Below are 14,318 nucleotides of genomic sequence, written 5' to 3'. Positions count from 1 at the left end.
TTAGAAATCCAATGTACTACTCAAGGCAAAAGGTAATATTGGCTTCACTTAATATTGAGGCAATAGGAAGGAAGAGAAAAAGAATTAAGTATATCATCAAAGAATTCATTCAAAGTAGGTGTGGAGAAGATAACTACAATAGTACTGCTTTTCTATCTCATTTTCCTCAAAATACACCATTCTTTCTAGATATTTGTGATCGACTTTTTTTTGTTTTTGCAGTATTACCTCAGGAAAGAAAAGTTCTCCACTGAAGTTAGCAAAATTAAGTTCTAGATTTTGCCCAATAATTTTCCAGTTAACAGTAACATTTCCTCGACCAGGGGGAGTTCTTATCACATGGAATTGCAAAATTTCTCCTGCAATAAAATGTATACACTGATAAATACTTAATGGAAAATAAACTTCACATTTGAACTCAACAAAACCCAAATCCCAAGCATGCAACTATTACACCATCTTTCCCAAGAACATTACAAAGCTATTCTGTTTTGAATTTTCTAGAAGCTTTATAATGCTTATTGTTTATTATCCCACTTCTAAATACTTCCATTCAGTAGAACTTCAGGAAATTCAATATGTAAATGTTACAAAAGCACATGCTAAAATGGGAAACACAAACTTTTATGCACTCCAAAACATGCATCAGAACATAAGTGTTCTGTAAATTAAAGAAAATTATAAAGTCCTCATGGTAATAACACAAGTAAATTCTTTCTTCACTTTTCAAAATGGCACAAATTCCTTACACTGATATGCAATGTGATTTTACACAATGCATGCATAAAAATGCTTGCAAATACCTGAAAATCACATTTCTTTAGTTGTAACTTACATATACCATCAATGATTTTGTTTTATAAAAAGAAATACAAAGGAAAGGTGTCAAATCTGTACATCACATCTGTAACTTCACCAAAGTTACAGTTAACCTTCCTGGATGATGGAAATATTTTAGATCTCTTCCATTCCTGGCTTTTATTCCCATATAATACTTTACAAAAGTGAAGAACTTCATGATAACATTTCTTTCAAACTGCTAAAAGCACAAAGTAAGCTGTTAGGGAGTGTGCTAATGGCTATATGACTTGTTGAAAAGACGCTCAATTCGCTGGTTTTATATGATGATGAACACAAGTTAAGAAATACCAATGAACTGTATCACTAAAAACATTATTATGCAAAGCTAGAAAGATGTTTAAAAAGATTTAGAAGACAACATCCTTGATCAAATTGTATAGCATATACATATAGTTAAAAACCATAAACATTCACTAAAAATGTCACTTTTAGTTTAGTTTGTTATCCAAGTAACTTTTGTGTATATAAGTAAAATCTTCCCACACTTTTTAAAGAGCAGAAATAAAGCAATAAAATATAAACGCCCTTTTCAAGTATTTTTCAAACTGCCACATTTTTTTATTTCTGAAGACAACGGAACAAATATTTCTTATAGGAAGGTTTCTTAAAATATCATGAATTAATTAATTTAGAAAACATATTAATTTTAATTTAAAAACTCAATTTTTCCTACTAAATTTAAAAACACACACAATTTTAACACAATGAACATTTTAAGGAGAGGGGAGAAGACAAAAGCATTCGAAAGACTTTTTAGAACACATTTTAAGTGTATCAATACAAAAAAACATTTAGTTACCATTACATTAGTAAACTATGTCTTAGATTTATTTTTTAAAAACATAGGAATTTCTAGATCAGATTGCCCAAAGATAGGGATAAAACTGAAAGACTGTATAGTCAGCCATAATTGCTAGCAAACCATTTAAAAATTTTGTATTTGTATAACTTGTTAACAAAATATAGACATGACTATGAGAGTCTGGTGTCTCTCTATTGTACAACATGTAGAATTTCTTATAGACCAAGTTGGGAATATCAAAAAACAAAAATTACTGAAAAGCACAGAAAAATTCTTTATTAAGCTATTTCACCTACAGTGCTGTCTGGTGACTCTTTCATAAGAGTCGTGGTTTTCAAACTTTTCCAATCACAAAACTTGTTAATGTTTCAAAAAGAAAATTATGAAAGTTTAATGAAGTGCTAAAGTGCAAAGAGAACATAAATGGCAAGAAGACAAAATGTAGGTCAAAAAAGATCCATGTTGAAGGGTAATCTATAATCACAATAATAAACTTGCAGTTGCAAGTTTGTATATAGATTTGGGAATAAATACATCACTTTAAGGTAAAAGTAAAATTAAATGCTTAGAAGAAAAGAAAGTAAAATCTTCAACAAACTTACTACATGTAAAATCATTCAAAGTCTAATACTACTTCATCAATATCACCTCTGAAAATTTAAAAAGTTACCATGAAAGTAACTTGCATGAAAATACTGTAAAAATATACTTTGAAGTATGATATACACACACATACAAACACATGTGCACACACACACACATATAGAAGCACATATAAATAAAACATAAACAAAGTATTTCTTAAAAACAATCTTGTAAGCCTACTGAACATATATCATGTCAACAACAAGAATAGTGTAAATTTTTTTCTAAGCAATAATCAAAAGGGAGGTATTGATTCTTTCTTTTTATTGCAGACTCCCAGGAGCCAGATCCACTTAAAATGCCTCCTGGTAAAAATGACTGGACATATCAAAAAGCTACCTTCTGCCAGGGTGAAAAGTCAAACAGCCACAGGAAAAAGAACTTAAAAATAAGTGCTTAGTCTTCCAAATTTAAGGGAAAAGGCAGAAGAAAAGTCTCGAGAGAGTATGTTATAATTAGATGACAAAGACTATCCTAGGTACTAAACAGCCTTCTACATTTTGCCCAAGATGAAAGCCAGAGGAACCCTTACCTAACAAAGTGTCTGACTACATAACTGGAAGATCATCTTGATATGAAATCCACAGAGTTTACCAAAAGTTAGTGACACATTTCAACTCTAAATCAGATCTTTCATATTGTGTCTAGGACTAACCTAATGCAGATAAGGAATATAAATGAAGAATGCACTTTATAGCCCTAAGTGTTTTAAACACTTATTTTCAAGACCAGAATTCTTTTTACAAATATTAACGCCAAGTACAATGCATATAAAAATAATGGAAAACCAAAACACAGAAAATATATTTTAATAGATAAGTTTCTACATGACACAGGTATACTATCAAAATTGCCCTCTATAATAAAAAAGAAAATGGGTTGAAACAGTTGTAGGAATATGAATAATGTGAAGCACAGACTGTCAATAAGAACAGTTAAAGTTGAGTGTTTCCAATATAGTGGTTCTACATATTTCTTTAAAGAATCACATTTCTTGTTCAGATCTTTGTGTGAAAAAAAGATTCATACTGTCCCTAAGAGAAGAAAAAATTTAAAATCTATTGAACATGACATGATGATTACAATGCTGCTGAGTTAGGTGACTGAGAGAAACATCTAGCACAGATTTATAAAGAGCACATTTATAACCAGTGTGCAACCACAGTAAAATACATTGTCCCATATTTCTAAATTTTGTCCATTACATTTGAAAGAAGGTAATATTTACCACTGGGCAGCTCTCCAATTGCATTAGGACAAAATGTAGAAATAGGATTCTACAGAATTCAATACACTGTTACAGAAAAAGGCAATTCCTCCCCATGAATCAAAAATGCATTCTAGAGCCAGAAGTTCAGCATAGTCCACATTTTAAATCTAATCACGTAAATGAAACTCTAACGCTAGGCCAAAAGCAATGTTAACGCTGTAAAAAGCTCACATGGCACGATTATTTTTGCCCAATTTGTTTAGCGGTTATCTCTGAGGAATCACTGCAATGTTTTCATTAATTCACTTTCATAAACTCATCATGATACACAATTCTCTGTGCAATTTTCATGATAATATATATAATGCATATACAAAATACTGAACTATTATGGCTTAGTATGGTTTTGAAAAAAAATATTTAGAATCTAGGAAAAGGCTTAGGAATGAAAAAAAAAAAAAAAAAAAAAAAAAAAAATTGACCCCAACTTTTATGTAGAAAAAAAAAAAAAAAAAAAAAAAAAAAAAAAAAAAAAAAACAAACTAGGGAGTACTCATGCCAGCAATAAAAGCAATTTGGTGTTTTAGATTGATATCCTAAAGCAATTTTTTAACACATAACACCTTTGGACCATTTATTTTAACTACTAATCCTGCTTCCTCTTTGCCGCTCCTGCAGATAATTAGCTGTTAGAAACTGACGAGGCCACAATATTGTTTTCAGGTGAAGTTCACCTGGGCCACAGAGGCTGTAGGTGTTCATGTCTGCAGTTTCTCCAAGATGCTGTGGGACCTAGCAAGGGGGCCTCAGTGTCTTCACAGCCCTCCAGCTCACCACTACCACCACCATTCAGGTTCACAGGATGTACTTTCACCACATTAGTGATGCTTCAGTTAAAATGTCTTCAAATTGATCCTAGACATCCAAATACTTTTGTATTTTTTAGAAAGGAAATTTCATCATATAGCTGAAAAGCACATGCCTAGTCTAGCTCTAAGTCCCTCCTTATATCTCAACTATCCTTTCCTGATCTCAGCAATTATTTATACCTTTTATATCACTAACACCTTCTCTTCTTCTTTTCCTTCCTATATTTCTTCAACAAAACGTAAAAAATCAAAAATGCTCCCCTTTCTTCCGTTTTCTCCAAAATCCTCCTCTCCTTGCTGTCATAGCCAATAAGCAGCATCTCTCAAAACTTCGTGCCATGAAGGACTAGGCATTTTGTTTTGTTTGCCTGAATCCGTCAAAGGTTGACCCTCTTATAAAACACAATAAAATAAATGACTAGATAAGCTAAATAACAAAAAACAAAAAGCAAAACAAACAAACAAAAATGCAAAATAGCAACCCATAGATACTGCTTTTGGATATTACAGCAAAGTGAAATTGTTATAAAAGTTTCCAATCCTCTTGTCACAGACTAGAAGCAAACACTGTGAACAGGCAGCCTCTTGAAACCCACACTGAGGAGCACTCCCTGAAGGCTTCCACGTTTGTCATCCTTAGATATTTGCTTCCCATCCCCAATCCTCCTTTAAAATTCATCTACCATTGCTACTGTTTTATTTGGCCCATTTGAGATCTAACTCCCGTTTTTGGTCATGTTAGTATGAGACACTGATTACTAAGTAATCACTGTAACTGAGTGAAAATACACTCTCTCCCTGGTTTCTCCCTGCCTCTCCAGCAAAGGCTTCTCTCTCCTTTCAGGTAATTTTTCTTTCCCAGCACCTTATTCTAATGTTCTGCATGGCTCCATTCTGATAACTTGCTTTTTTCCCTCTGTCCATAAAAATCATCATATTCATTCTCCAGATTTCAGGTATCATCTCTGAACACCCAGTGTCCATCTTTAACCTGAGACAGAAGCAGGTTCTCTCACGAATTTTCTTCCCTCACATAGTCATTGGTACTCAAATTCATTATTCTTCCAACTCAAATAACTTCAAATGTTTACCAAAAGTTCCTGCATTGTCAGGTTCTGCAGCAGACGCGAGTTCAACCTAAACAAAGTCTCTCCTCACTAGGTGGTGCCCTACATAGCATGGGCTTCGCATTTGACACAGCTGGGCCTACGCACTACCACTGAAGAGCTGTTGCTATTTCATCTCTCAAATTCAGTTTCCTTGTGTGAAAATCTGGGGTATATGATTACACCTACTTCACAGAGCTGCTGTTAAACTTAAGTGAAATGAAGGTGGAGTGTCTGGCACATAGAAAACACTCCATCAATGTTATTGTTGTCATTATTATTAACTATTCCCCCAGTAACTTTTTATTTGTATTATGTCACAAATAACTTTTTGATAGTTGATAATCTGTCTTTAGGTTAGATGTATGGCAACTTGTTAGTCCCCTTTACTCATTACTGCTATGACAACATGCAATTCCAAACCATTAGTAAAAGTAGAGTACTGAAAATGGCTCAAATATTTGCATAGATAAATAAACTTGCAAGTTGGGAGTACAGTAAGGAAAAAGGTAAATAGAGTAAAATACATTTTGTTTCTGGCACAGCCACTAACTGTCTGACATTGCCAAGTCTTTCAACCTCTCTGTGTTTCAATTTGTTTTCTCATCTATGAAATACACATCCAAATATATAATCTATATCCTTTTCATTTCTTAACTATTCAAGGTAAAATTATTCTTTTTTAATTCCAGATATAAACTATGCAATCAAACACAGGGTATCAATACCTGTTTTACCCCAAAACAGGTTTACTCAAAGACAAAATAACCGTTGTTTTAAACACAAAAAAATTAGCCCCCTCTATGCAAAACCCTACATATGATATAAAATATTAGGTGAGAATTCAAGAAAATTACTGTTTTCTAAGGAAAAAAAGAGATGTTTTATAAGGTTTTCTAGTTTGGTACTTTGTTCATAAAATATACAAACATAACATAGAATCCAGGCTAAAATATTCACTGATTATACACTATTACTTGTTTTTAACTGGTTGCCAGTATTTCACTGTTTGATACCGACAGCTACCATTGAGCATACAGTATCTTCGCCAGTAACTCTGCTAAGCTCTTCACCTTTATTAGCTCACTTAATCCTCACAAAGAAACCTATGAAGTAATATTTTGTATCATTTAACAGATGGGAAAACTAAGTATTCTAGGTTTCACTTCCTTAAAATCATACCAGTAGAGCATGGCAAGCTAGAACATGGTATTAGTTTGCAAGGCTCCTAAATCTGGTTAAACAATTCATTATAAAGCCTTCTCCCAAAGACAGTTTTATGCAGATTAACACACACACACACAGTTCAACAAAATAATGAAAGGGGAAAATATTAGAAGTTTTCAAGAACTACATAAAAAACAACATCCATGGAAAAGAAAATAAATATGCTTAACAAAAAAAGGAACCCACCTTCATGGCCTATGACTGATCTGGAAGCTGTCTGGAAGCTAACAATTCCTGCCACATTGTCATTGGCCAAAATGTTCACTGTAACAGTGTTGGAGCTTGGCAAAACTCTACTTCCACCTTCGGTGTACACCAAACTAACTATGATGCTTTCGTCATCCTCTGGTTCAGAGTCATCCAAGATGGTTAAAATGACTGTCTTTTTTGTTTCACCTATAAAAGCATTAATGGAATAAAAACCAAAGTAACAAAATCACCAACACAGAGAACTCAGAAAGGCCCAAAATAATTTCTATTTTTAAAAGTTAAGTAAAAATATGAGTGAACTATAACAATTCCATATCATGGGCAACATAAGCAAATTTTGATGATTACATGTCTATCTTTTCCCATATCAAACACTGTAGAGTTTCATTAATGAAGACAGATTAGGGAGAAGGACATTCTGAATTATGGAAATGTGAAAAGGTAGAATTATTTCAAAGAATCATGGCTTTACTTCCTGGTTTTTAGCCAAGAACAGCAACCTAGCTAGGAAAAGAACTTCAAAGGTATCTTCTGTTTAGAAACAACCTCCTTTAGGAGAGTGGAGTCTCATTCTCATTCTGGCATTACTATGATAATTTTAAACAGATATTCAACACAATACCTTCCTGAAAAACCAGGGACACTTAGGGAATGGTGGTCAAAATGAGGAACTAAAAAGGGATGTCAAATTCTGAGCAAAAGAACCAGCCTGAATGAGATGCATTTTTGAGTAACTGGGTGAGATGATAGCATCGAGTACCAGTTTCCAGAAAGTAGTGGAAGGAAGAAAGGAAGCAGAAGAGGAAGTCAAAGGAATACGTGACAGCCACAAAGTCCAAGCAAGCTACTTTGCAATTTGATCTAGTAGACAGGGCACCACAGAATGTCCCTAAATCAAATACTGCTTCTACTGTTCAGCCTAAGGTGTCCCCTATTTATTTTCTACCCACTTCCTCGAGAGAGAATGAAAGAGTGAGAAAGGAAAAGGCAGGGAAAAGGAGAAAGGAGATTAAATGCATGTTCTCTCTTTTGTGACCCTGGTGCATTTTCATCAATACAGCAGTGTCAAGATTCCTTAAAGAGAGTACATTATCTAAGAATCTAAGTTACCTATAGCTATAAAATAGAGTCCATTTTGTGTGATACTAAGATTACAATTCATGGTAATACTAATTTATATAATGCTATTTTTTATATATAGCTTTCTTTGTAGTTAACAAAACCACTGGAAAATCCAACTTTATATTTTCATTTCCACTCCCTCCTCATTACATTTTCATTATTCCTTTTGAAATAGAAAAGTTACCAATTACTAACCTGTTCCCATCTTCTGTCAAGCATATCATATCCCACTAAATCCTCAAATCACTGACTAAAAAATAACCATTATAAAAATATTTTATAAAATTTTTTAAATTTACCCTAAAACATTATGCTTATATGTTTCAAAAAGCATAGTATATATGTACCACGACCTCTAATTAGTTTCCAAAAAGAAGTATATGCACTAAAAAGTTAAACAACAATACAATGTATTGCTCTAAAATACGGAATTATAAATAAAGTTTCCTTTGTTATATATTCTGAGGTTTTTAGAGTATACATTATTTTTTCAATCAAAAAACCACTATGTTTTTTTTAAATTTTGTAGAATATATAATTGCCCAAATGAGGATTTAATCAATAATCTCAGTAAAGATACCTTTCCCACACCCAAAGAAAACTATTTTTAACATACTAATTTTCCCAATTTTAAATAGCACAGGAATCAACCAGTCCTGAAAAAGAACCACTCAACCTGATCCTAATTCTAATTAGCTGGTCATGTAAAATATCATTATATGTTTATGAAAATTTATAATAGTGATCTCAAATGTAGGCACAGTATTATAAATTGATCTATCACTAGGATTAATGTAATATAAATGCAGTTACCAAAGTTTATGCTTTTACTTAAAAATTATTTTCACTGATGATATATCCTGATTTGTTATGAAAATTTTTATCAATTAATACTCATTTTCCTAGCTACCACTGCTTCTTACCAACATGTATGGTTGTAGGTACATGGCTCATAAAATTTCCCTTACAAAATTAGAACTTGACTTATAGTTGCCCTTGTGTTTGTTAAAGACACTAGTATCAAACATAAAGGGATAAAATTCACATATTCCCCAAAAAATCTATTTTTAAAACTAAAAAGTTACATATGTAGGGTTATACCAGGCTATGGATGTCATGTTAACTATTAACAAGCCAGTTAACTCCTATTTTCTTCTAAAGTCAAACCACATTTTTATATATTAACCAGAATGTACACAGTAAGAATGCTTATAAACTTTGTCATAAAAATTGACTATGATGACTTCACCGGGGGCAACTGAAATCCATTTAGAGCCATCACTTACCTTCAGCAAAAGTCAGAATCTCTCCGGCACCCATAAAATCTAAACCTTCAGTAGCCGTTCCACCAACAACATTCCATTCAACTGACACTTGACCTAAGCTGCCCCCTGTCCTGTGTATCATCAGCTCCACCAAGGTTTGGGGCTGCTCCTGAACTTCAACAAATGAGCCATCTTCAGAAGTATTAGGACTAATACTATAGATCACAAACACTCCAAAGGCATCACCATTTAGTGCTATGACAACTGTAGAAGTATTTGGCTGTCCTACGGTTGGCTGATTTTTCAAACTGGCTGAAATGTTCATGAGGTGTACTTCAAGCAGAGAAATTAGAAAACTCTCATCCGTCTCTGGGAAATCATCAGGAAGAATAGACACTGTGAGATTTGCGAATTCATCACCTTCAAGCATTATGGCCCACTGCCTTGTCACAGGCTCATAGTCACTACCAGCCACAGCCTGACCACTAAAAAGAGATGCTACCCTGGTCATGTTTTTCCTGTAGGTCCAGAAGTCTGAATTGTTGACAGCTGGGCTGATCCATGATGTCATCCAAAAACACTGGGGACCCTCAGAAGCACTGAAAAATGAAAATGCTGAGCAAGCATGTTCTTTAAGGCACAAAGTGGCACAGGTATACTGGGGCTCCCCCACGGCAGAGACATTCACCCAAGTTCTCCAAAGTGGGTCAGGTACCCCTTGAATTGGCGATTCATAGTAGGACAGTAAATCTTGACCTTCCTCAATTGCAAGAGCCACTACATCAATGTCAGAAGTACTGTAGAACAACAACAGCCGGCCAAAGTGCCCTCCGCTAAAATGTGGAGTGACAATTAAAAGACAAGTTAAGCATTCAAAGTTATTACACATAGAGAAGAGGAATGCTGATAGTTGTTTTCAATTATTTTTAAAAAATGTTTAAAGTCATCGTACAAACACAATCCTGTTTCCTAATGGCACTTGTCTCCCAACATTTTGTTTTTCTCATGTAAAGAAACCTTGCTAATTTTCAATAAAACAATACTTATTTTTAACCAAGCTATGAAAATATTTTCCAAGGTATGCCAATTGAGGACTTCAGAACAAATTACAAAGTTAATTTGTATTGCTGTACTTAACTGAAACAAAGTAACAATGATAACAGCATGACTACATTTTGAAGAAATGTAGTAACAGTCAGCCCTCCTTATCCACAGATTCTACATCTGTGGATTCAAGACTGCAGATCAAAAATATTCAGAAAATAAATAAATAAATATAAACTTTTAAAACCAGTCCAGTATAGCAACTATTTACATAGCATTTACATTGTATTAGGTATTATAAGTAATCTAGAGATGATTTAAAGTATATGGATGGCTGTGCAAAGGTTATATGCAAATTTTATATTTTACACCACTTTATATAAGGGGAGCATCCAAGGATTTTGTTATACCCGAGGACCTTGCAATTAATCCCCTGTGGATACCAGAAGGATGACTGTACTTTGCCACAAGTTCCCGAAATTCTGTTTTCTATTTCTGAAGGAACTCAGTGAACCCAATGCTGCCTCACAACAACGACACCACCAAAAAAAAAAAAAAAGAAAAAAGAAAGAAAGAAAAAACAAGAAATACAGAACCTGAAAATCAACTCTTCATACATCATACAAATGTTCTTTGATTTAGAAGCCAGTATATTTAATTACTAATTGTAACAAATTACAGATTAAAGCAGTGATGTAAAATTTATTACCAATTTCACTAACAATAGGTATGGTAAAGGACAGGTTCTTCATACTAATAAGCATAATTCAATTAACAAATTAAATAACCTAAAAAATAATTTATGATGTAGAAAAAAACCTCAAAACCTATCCTTCCCCACCACCCCACAACTCTCATCACTCCCACAGATGCAAGTAGCCATCTCATATACCTTCGCCTGACAGTTATGTTAGCACAGGAACTTCTTTCCAGAGGCTCTTGAACACGAAAAACCGTCTGAAGAAAGGCTACTGTACCATAAGGATTATCATTGGCAGGAATAATAATATTTGCAATTCGATCTAACCCAATAGTACCTCCACCAGAGGCATCAGTTAGTTGCACCTGGATAACCTAAAAACACAGTGAAAGCTTCCTTAACAGCATTACAGTTCTGAAATTAGAATAAAAACGATTCAAGGGGAAAAATCAAACATTTACATGCAAGTATAAGAACAAAATGTTAAGAAATATAAATGGACTAAAAGAAATCCTCCAATTACACTTACAAACCCAGCATGTAACAGAATAACTCATCATCAACATTTAATAATAGAACCTGGTTAGACATAATATAGGCTGTTTAAACTCCTTAATATTGATATATAATCATGTGACTCAATTTTAAGATCCCTGTTTATGTTTACCATTTCAATAATATGCCTTTTATGTCCTATACCTTTTTTAAAAAAAATCTGAAATATACATTTTAATGGAGAGTTAATACACTACGCTTTATTTCCCACATTATCTTAAATAAAATTCTTTGACAAAATTTAAAACAAAAACATATTGTAATGTCACCTAAATTTAGAGAGAAGAAAAGAGAAATGTGTTATATGTGCTAATGAATATCTAATATTTTAGAAGTGAAAAATGGCACAATTCACATTCAAAATAAATTTTATGAACTTCTATAAAGTTTTCTACCATTAAAGAATAAATCCTATTAAAAGTAATTTTATGAGATCTAAATTTTAATAATACTTGAATTTCATACAATAAAATTATCTTCAGCTATTATGTTAGTGACTAATTTTTCCACTGATACTTTACTTATATTTGCCATCTTGCTGCTTCATCATGAAAAGGAAATACCAGGAAGATGTATCTAGCATGGTATTTTTCATATAGTAAATTCTCAACAATGGTTGAAGAATAAGTGAATGAATGAATGGAAAACCACAATAATATTAAGATTGACTGGCTCACAGCCAAGCCAGAAGGGAGTGTAAATATAAATTAAGAGTTTATACAGAACAGGCCAGGCACATTGGCTCATGCCTGTAATCCCAGCACTTTGGGAGGCCAAGGAGGATGGATCACCTGAGGTCAGGAATTCAAGACCAGTCTGGCCAACATGGTGAAACCCTGTCTCTACTAAAAATACAAAAATTAGCTGGGCATGGTGGCATGCACCTGTAATCCCAGGTACCTGGGAGCCTGAGGCAGGAGAATTGCTTAAACCCGGGAAGCATAGGGTGCAGTGAGCTGAGATCATGCTATTGCACATCAGACTGGGCAACAAGTGAGAAACTCCATTTCAAAAAAAAAAGTTTATACAGAACAAATGTATAAATTATGACAGATCTATATACATGTATTTATCCATTTAACCAAAATGTTGAACAATACAATGTAATTGTACAAAAAAGTCTTATAGTAGTAAACTGGCATATGTATACAATTTATTTCTAGAATATTCCTGCTTTTGTCAACTCTAAGGATCACTTTCACACTACCATAGTTTGAACATGCTTGCAGGAATAATTTATTTGACATCCTCTCCAAAATGTCACAACAGCCATCTGTTCTAGTCACTAAGATAAGGTATGATTTACAGTGTCATTCTATACTAGCCATTCCTCTCACCTCTTCAATCTCCGGAACGTCGTCAGCCAGGACCTCTAACAACAAGGTTTGAATGGTTTCCCCAGGGGCAAAGGTCACATTACCTGAGACAACTCGCAGGTCGCCAGTAGCAAGCTGTCCATTAATGGTGGCAACCCACTGGACAGTAACATTGCCAAGTGTCCCAGAATTTCGAATTATTGGCAGGTTTACCTTCACTGAGTTAAACTCAGGTTCCTCTACAGTAAGTTTAGTAATCTGAAAACCTGAAGGGTAGACAGAGCAGAGTTAATTTGAAATACAAAATGAAACAGAGATATCATAAAGTTAACCAAGCACCATCTTATGGTGGACTCCTTTTCCCCCTAAGCAATCTAAGTAGCTACAACCCACAAAAACCAGAGTAGCACACTGTGATACAAATTGGTCAGCCCTGCCAAAATTTCCAAATTATCTTTCACACCGACAGAAGCAGAAACCACAAAGCCCACAGGGTTCAAGTCTATACCAGACATGAGTGACAAGTCCAGCGAGCACAGAAGCTGAATGCACAGTGCAAGCTGTTCCAGAGGGGCAGCGGCTATTTGGTTCCCACGGCTGATGTTATGCTGGAAAGGAGCTTGATATTTACACATTTACTAATTATCAAGAAAGCCCAGAAATCCACATTTTTGTATAAATTTCTATAAATTAAATTTTTTTTTAAAGAATAGCCTAAGACTCACAAAACACATATAGTAGGCAGGTCTGACCCAAAAGCCAATAGTATGTGACATCTCTATATATACTAAGAGACTGATTTCTTTTTTAAACAATCACTAACCACTGCCAATGACTGTGCACAAATGTCCTATATGTCAGTAACAGCAGGTTAAGAAAGAAAACATGATCAGATCAATTCTAAGTCTCTAAAATAAAGAAAATATCATTATCTATGTTCTGTACATACAGACAAGTCAAAGAGAGACAGAAAATAGTCTTCCTACCAAATAATCCATAGGGGTCATCAGAGGCCTCAATAATAATGACTGCCTCTGTTAAAGCCCCTAGTCTGGCTCCTCCTGTTGTTTCATTCAGCAGTTGCACAAGAAAAGATTCTTCCAGCTCAGGATAGATGTCATTAATGATATATATTGGCACAGCTTTACTAGTTTCCCCTTCTAGCAAGACCACATCTGATGAAGCTATGCTATAATCTTCACCTAAAAAGACCAAAAGTAAAATGCTAAGACTTCTAAAATATGATCACAAACATTCCATATACTAGGGGAAAATTATTAGGTATCAAACTTTATGGATCTACTTGGAAATTCTTTTTTGAGGATATTGACTATAATTATTCGAAGCAAGAAGACTTTTACCCCTCTCAGTAGAAAAATGGGTTTG

At 34.0% G+C, this 14,318-nt stretch overlaps 1 protein-coding gene across 4 annotated transcripts in view; it reads right to left on the bottom strand.

Moving 5' to 3' along the window:
- Positions 1-14,318, bottom strand: part of ADGRV1 (adhesion G protein-coupled receptor V1) — a 564,714-nt gene that overhangs the window by 436,768 nt on the left and 113,628 nt on the right. For all 4 annotated transcript variants that reach the window (XM_037731465.1, XM_037731468.1, XM_017508574.2 and 1 more), the window contains 6 exons: positions 13,919-14,134; positions 12,954-13,198; positions 11,254-11,435; positions 9,339-10,150; positions 6,907-7,116; positions 229-359 (listed from right to left, as the gene is read on the bottom strand). In XM_037731465.1, coding sequence (XP_037587393.1) covers positions 229-359; positions 6,907-7,116; positions 9,339-10,150; positions 11,254-11,435; positions 12,954-13,198; positions 13,919-14,134 — 1,796 coding nt within the window. The remainder of the gene's footprint in view (positions 1-228; positions 360-6,906; positions 7,117-9,338; positions 10,151-11,253; positions 11,436-12,953; positions 13,199-13,918; positions 14,135-14,318) is intronic.

This window comes from Cebus imitator, unplaced genomic scaffold (assembly GCF_001604975.1).
Source record: "Cebus imitator isolate Cc_AM_T3 unplaced genomic scaffold, Cebus_imitator-1.0 Scaffold16, whole genome shotgun sequence".
NCBI lineage: Eukaryota > Metazoa > Chordata > Mammalia > Primates > Cebidae > Cebus > Cebus imitator.
This window is presented reverse-complemented; position numbering and strand designations above follow the sequence as displayed.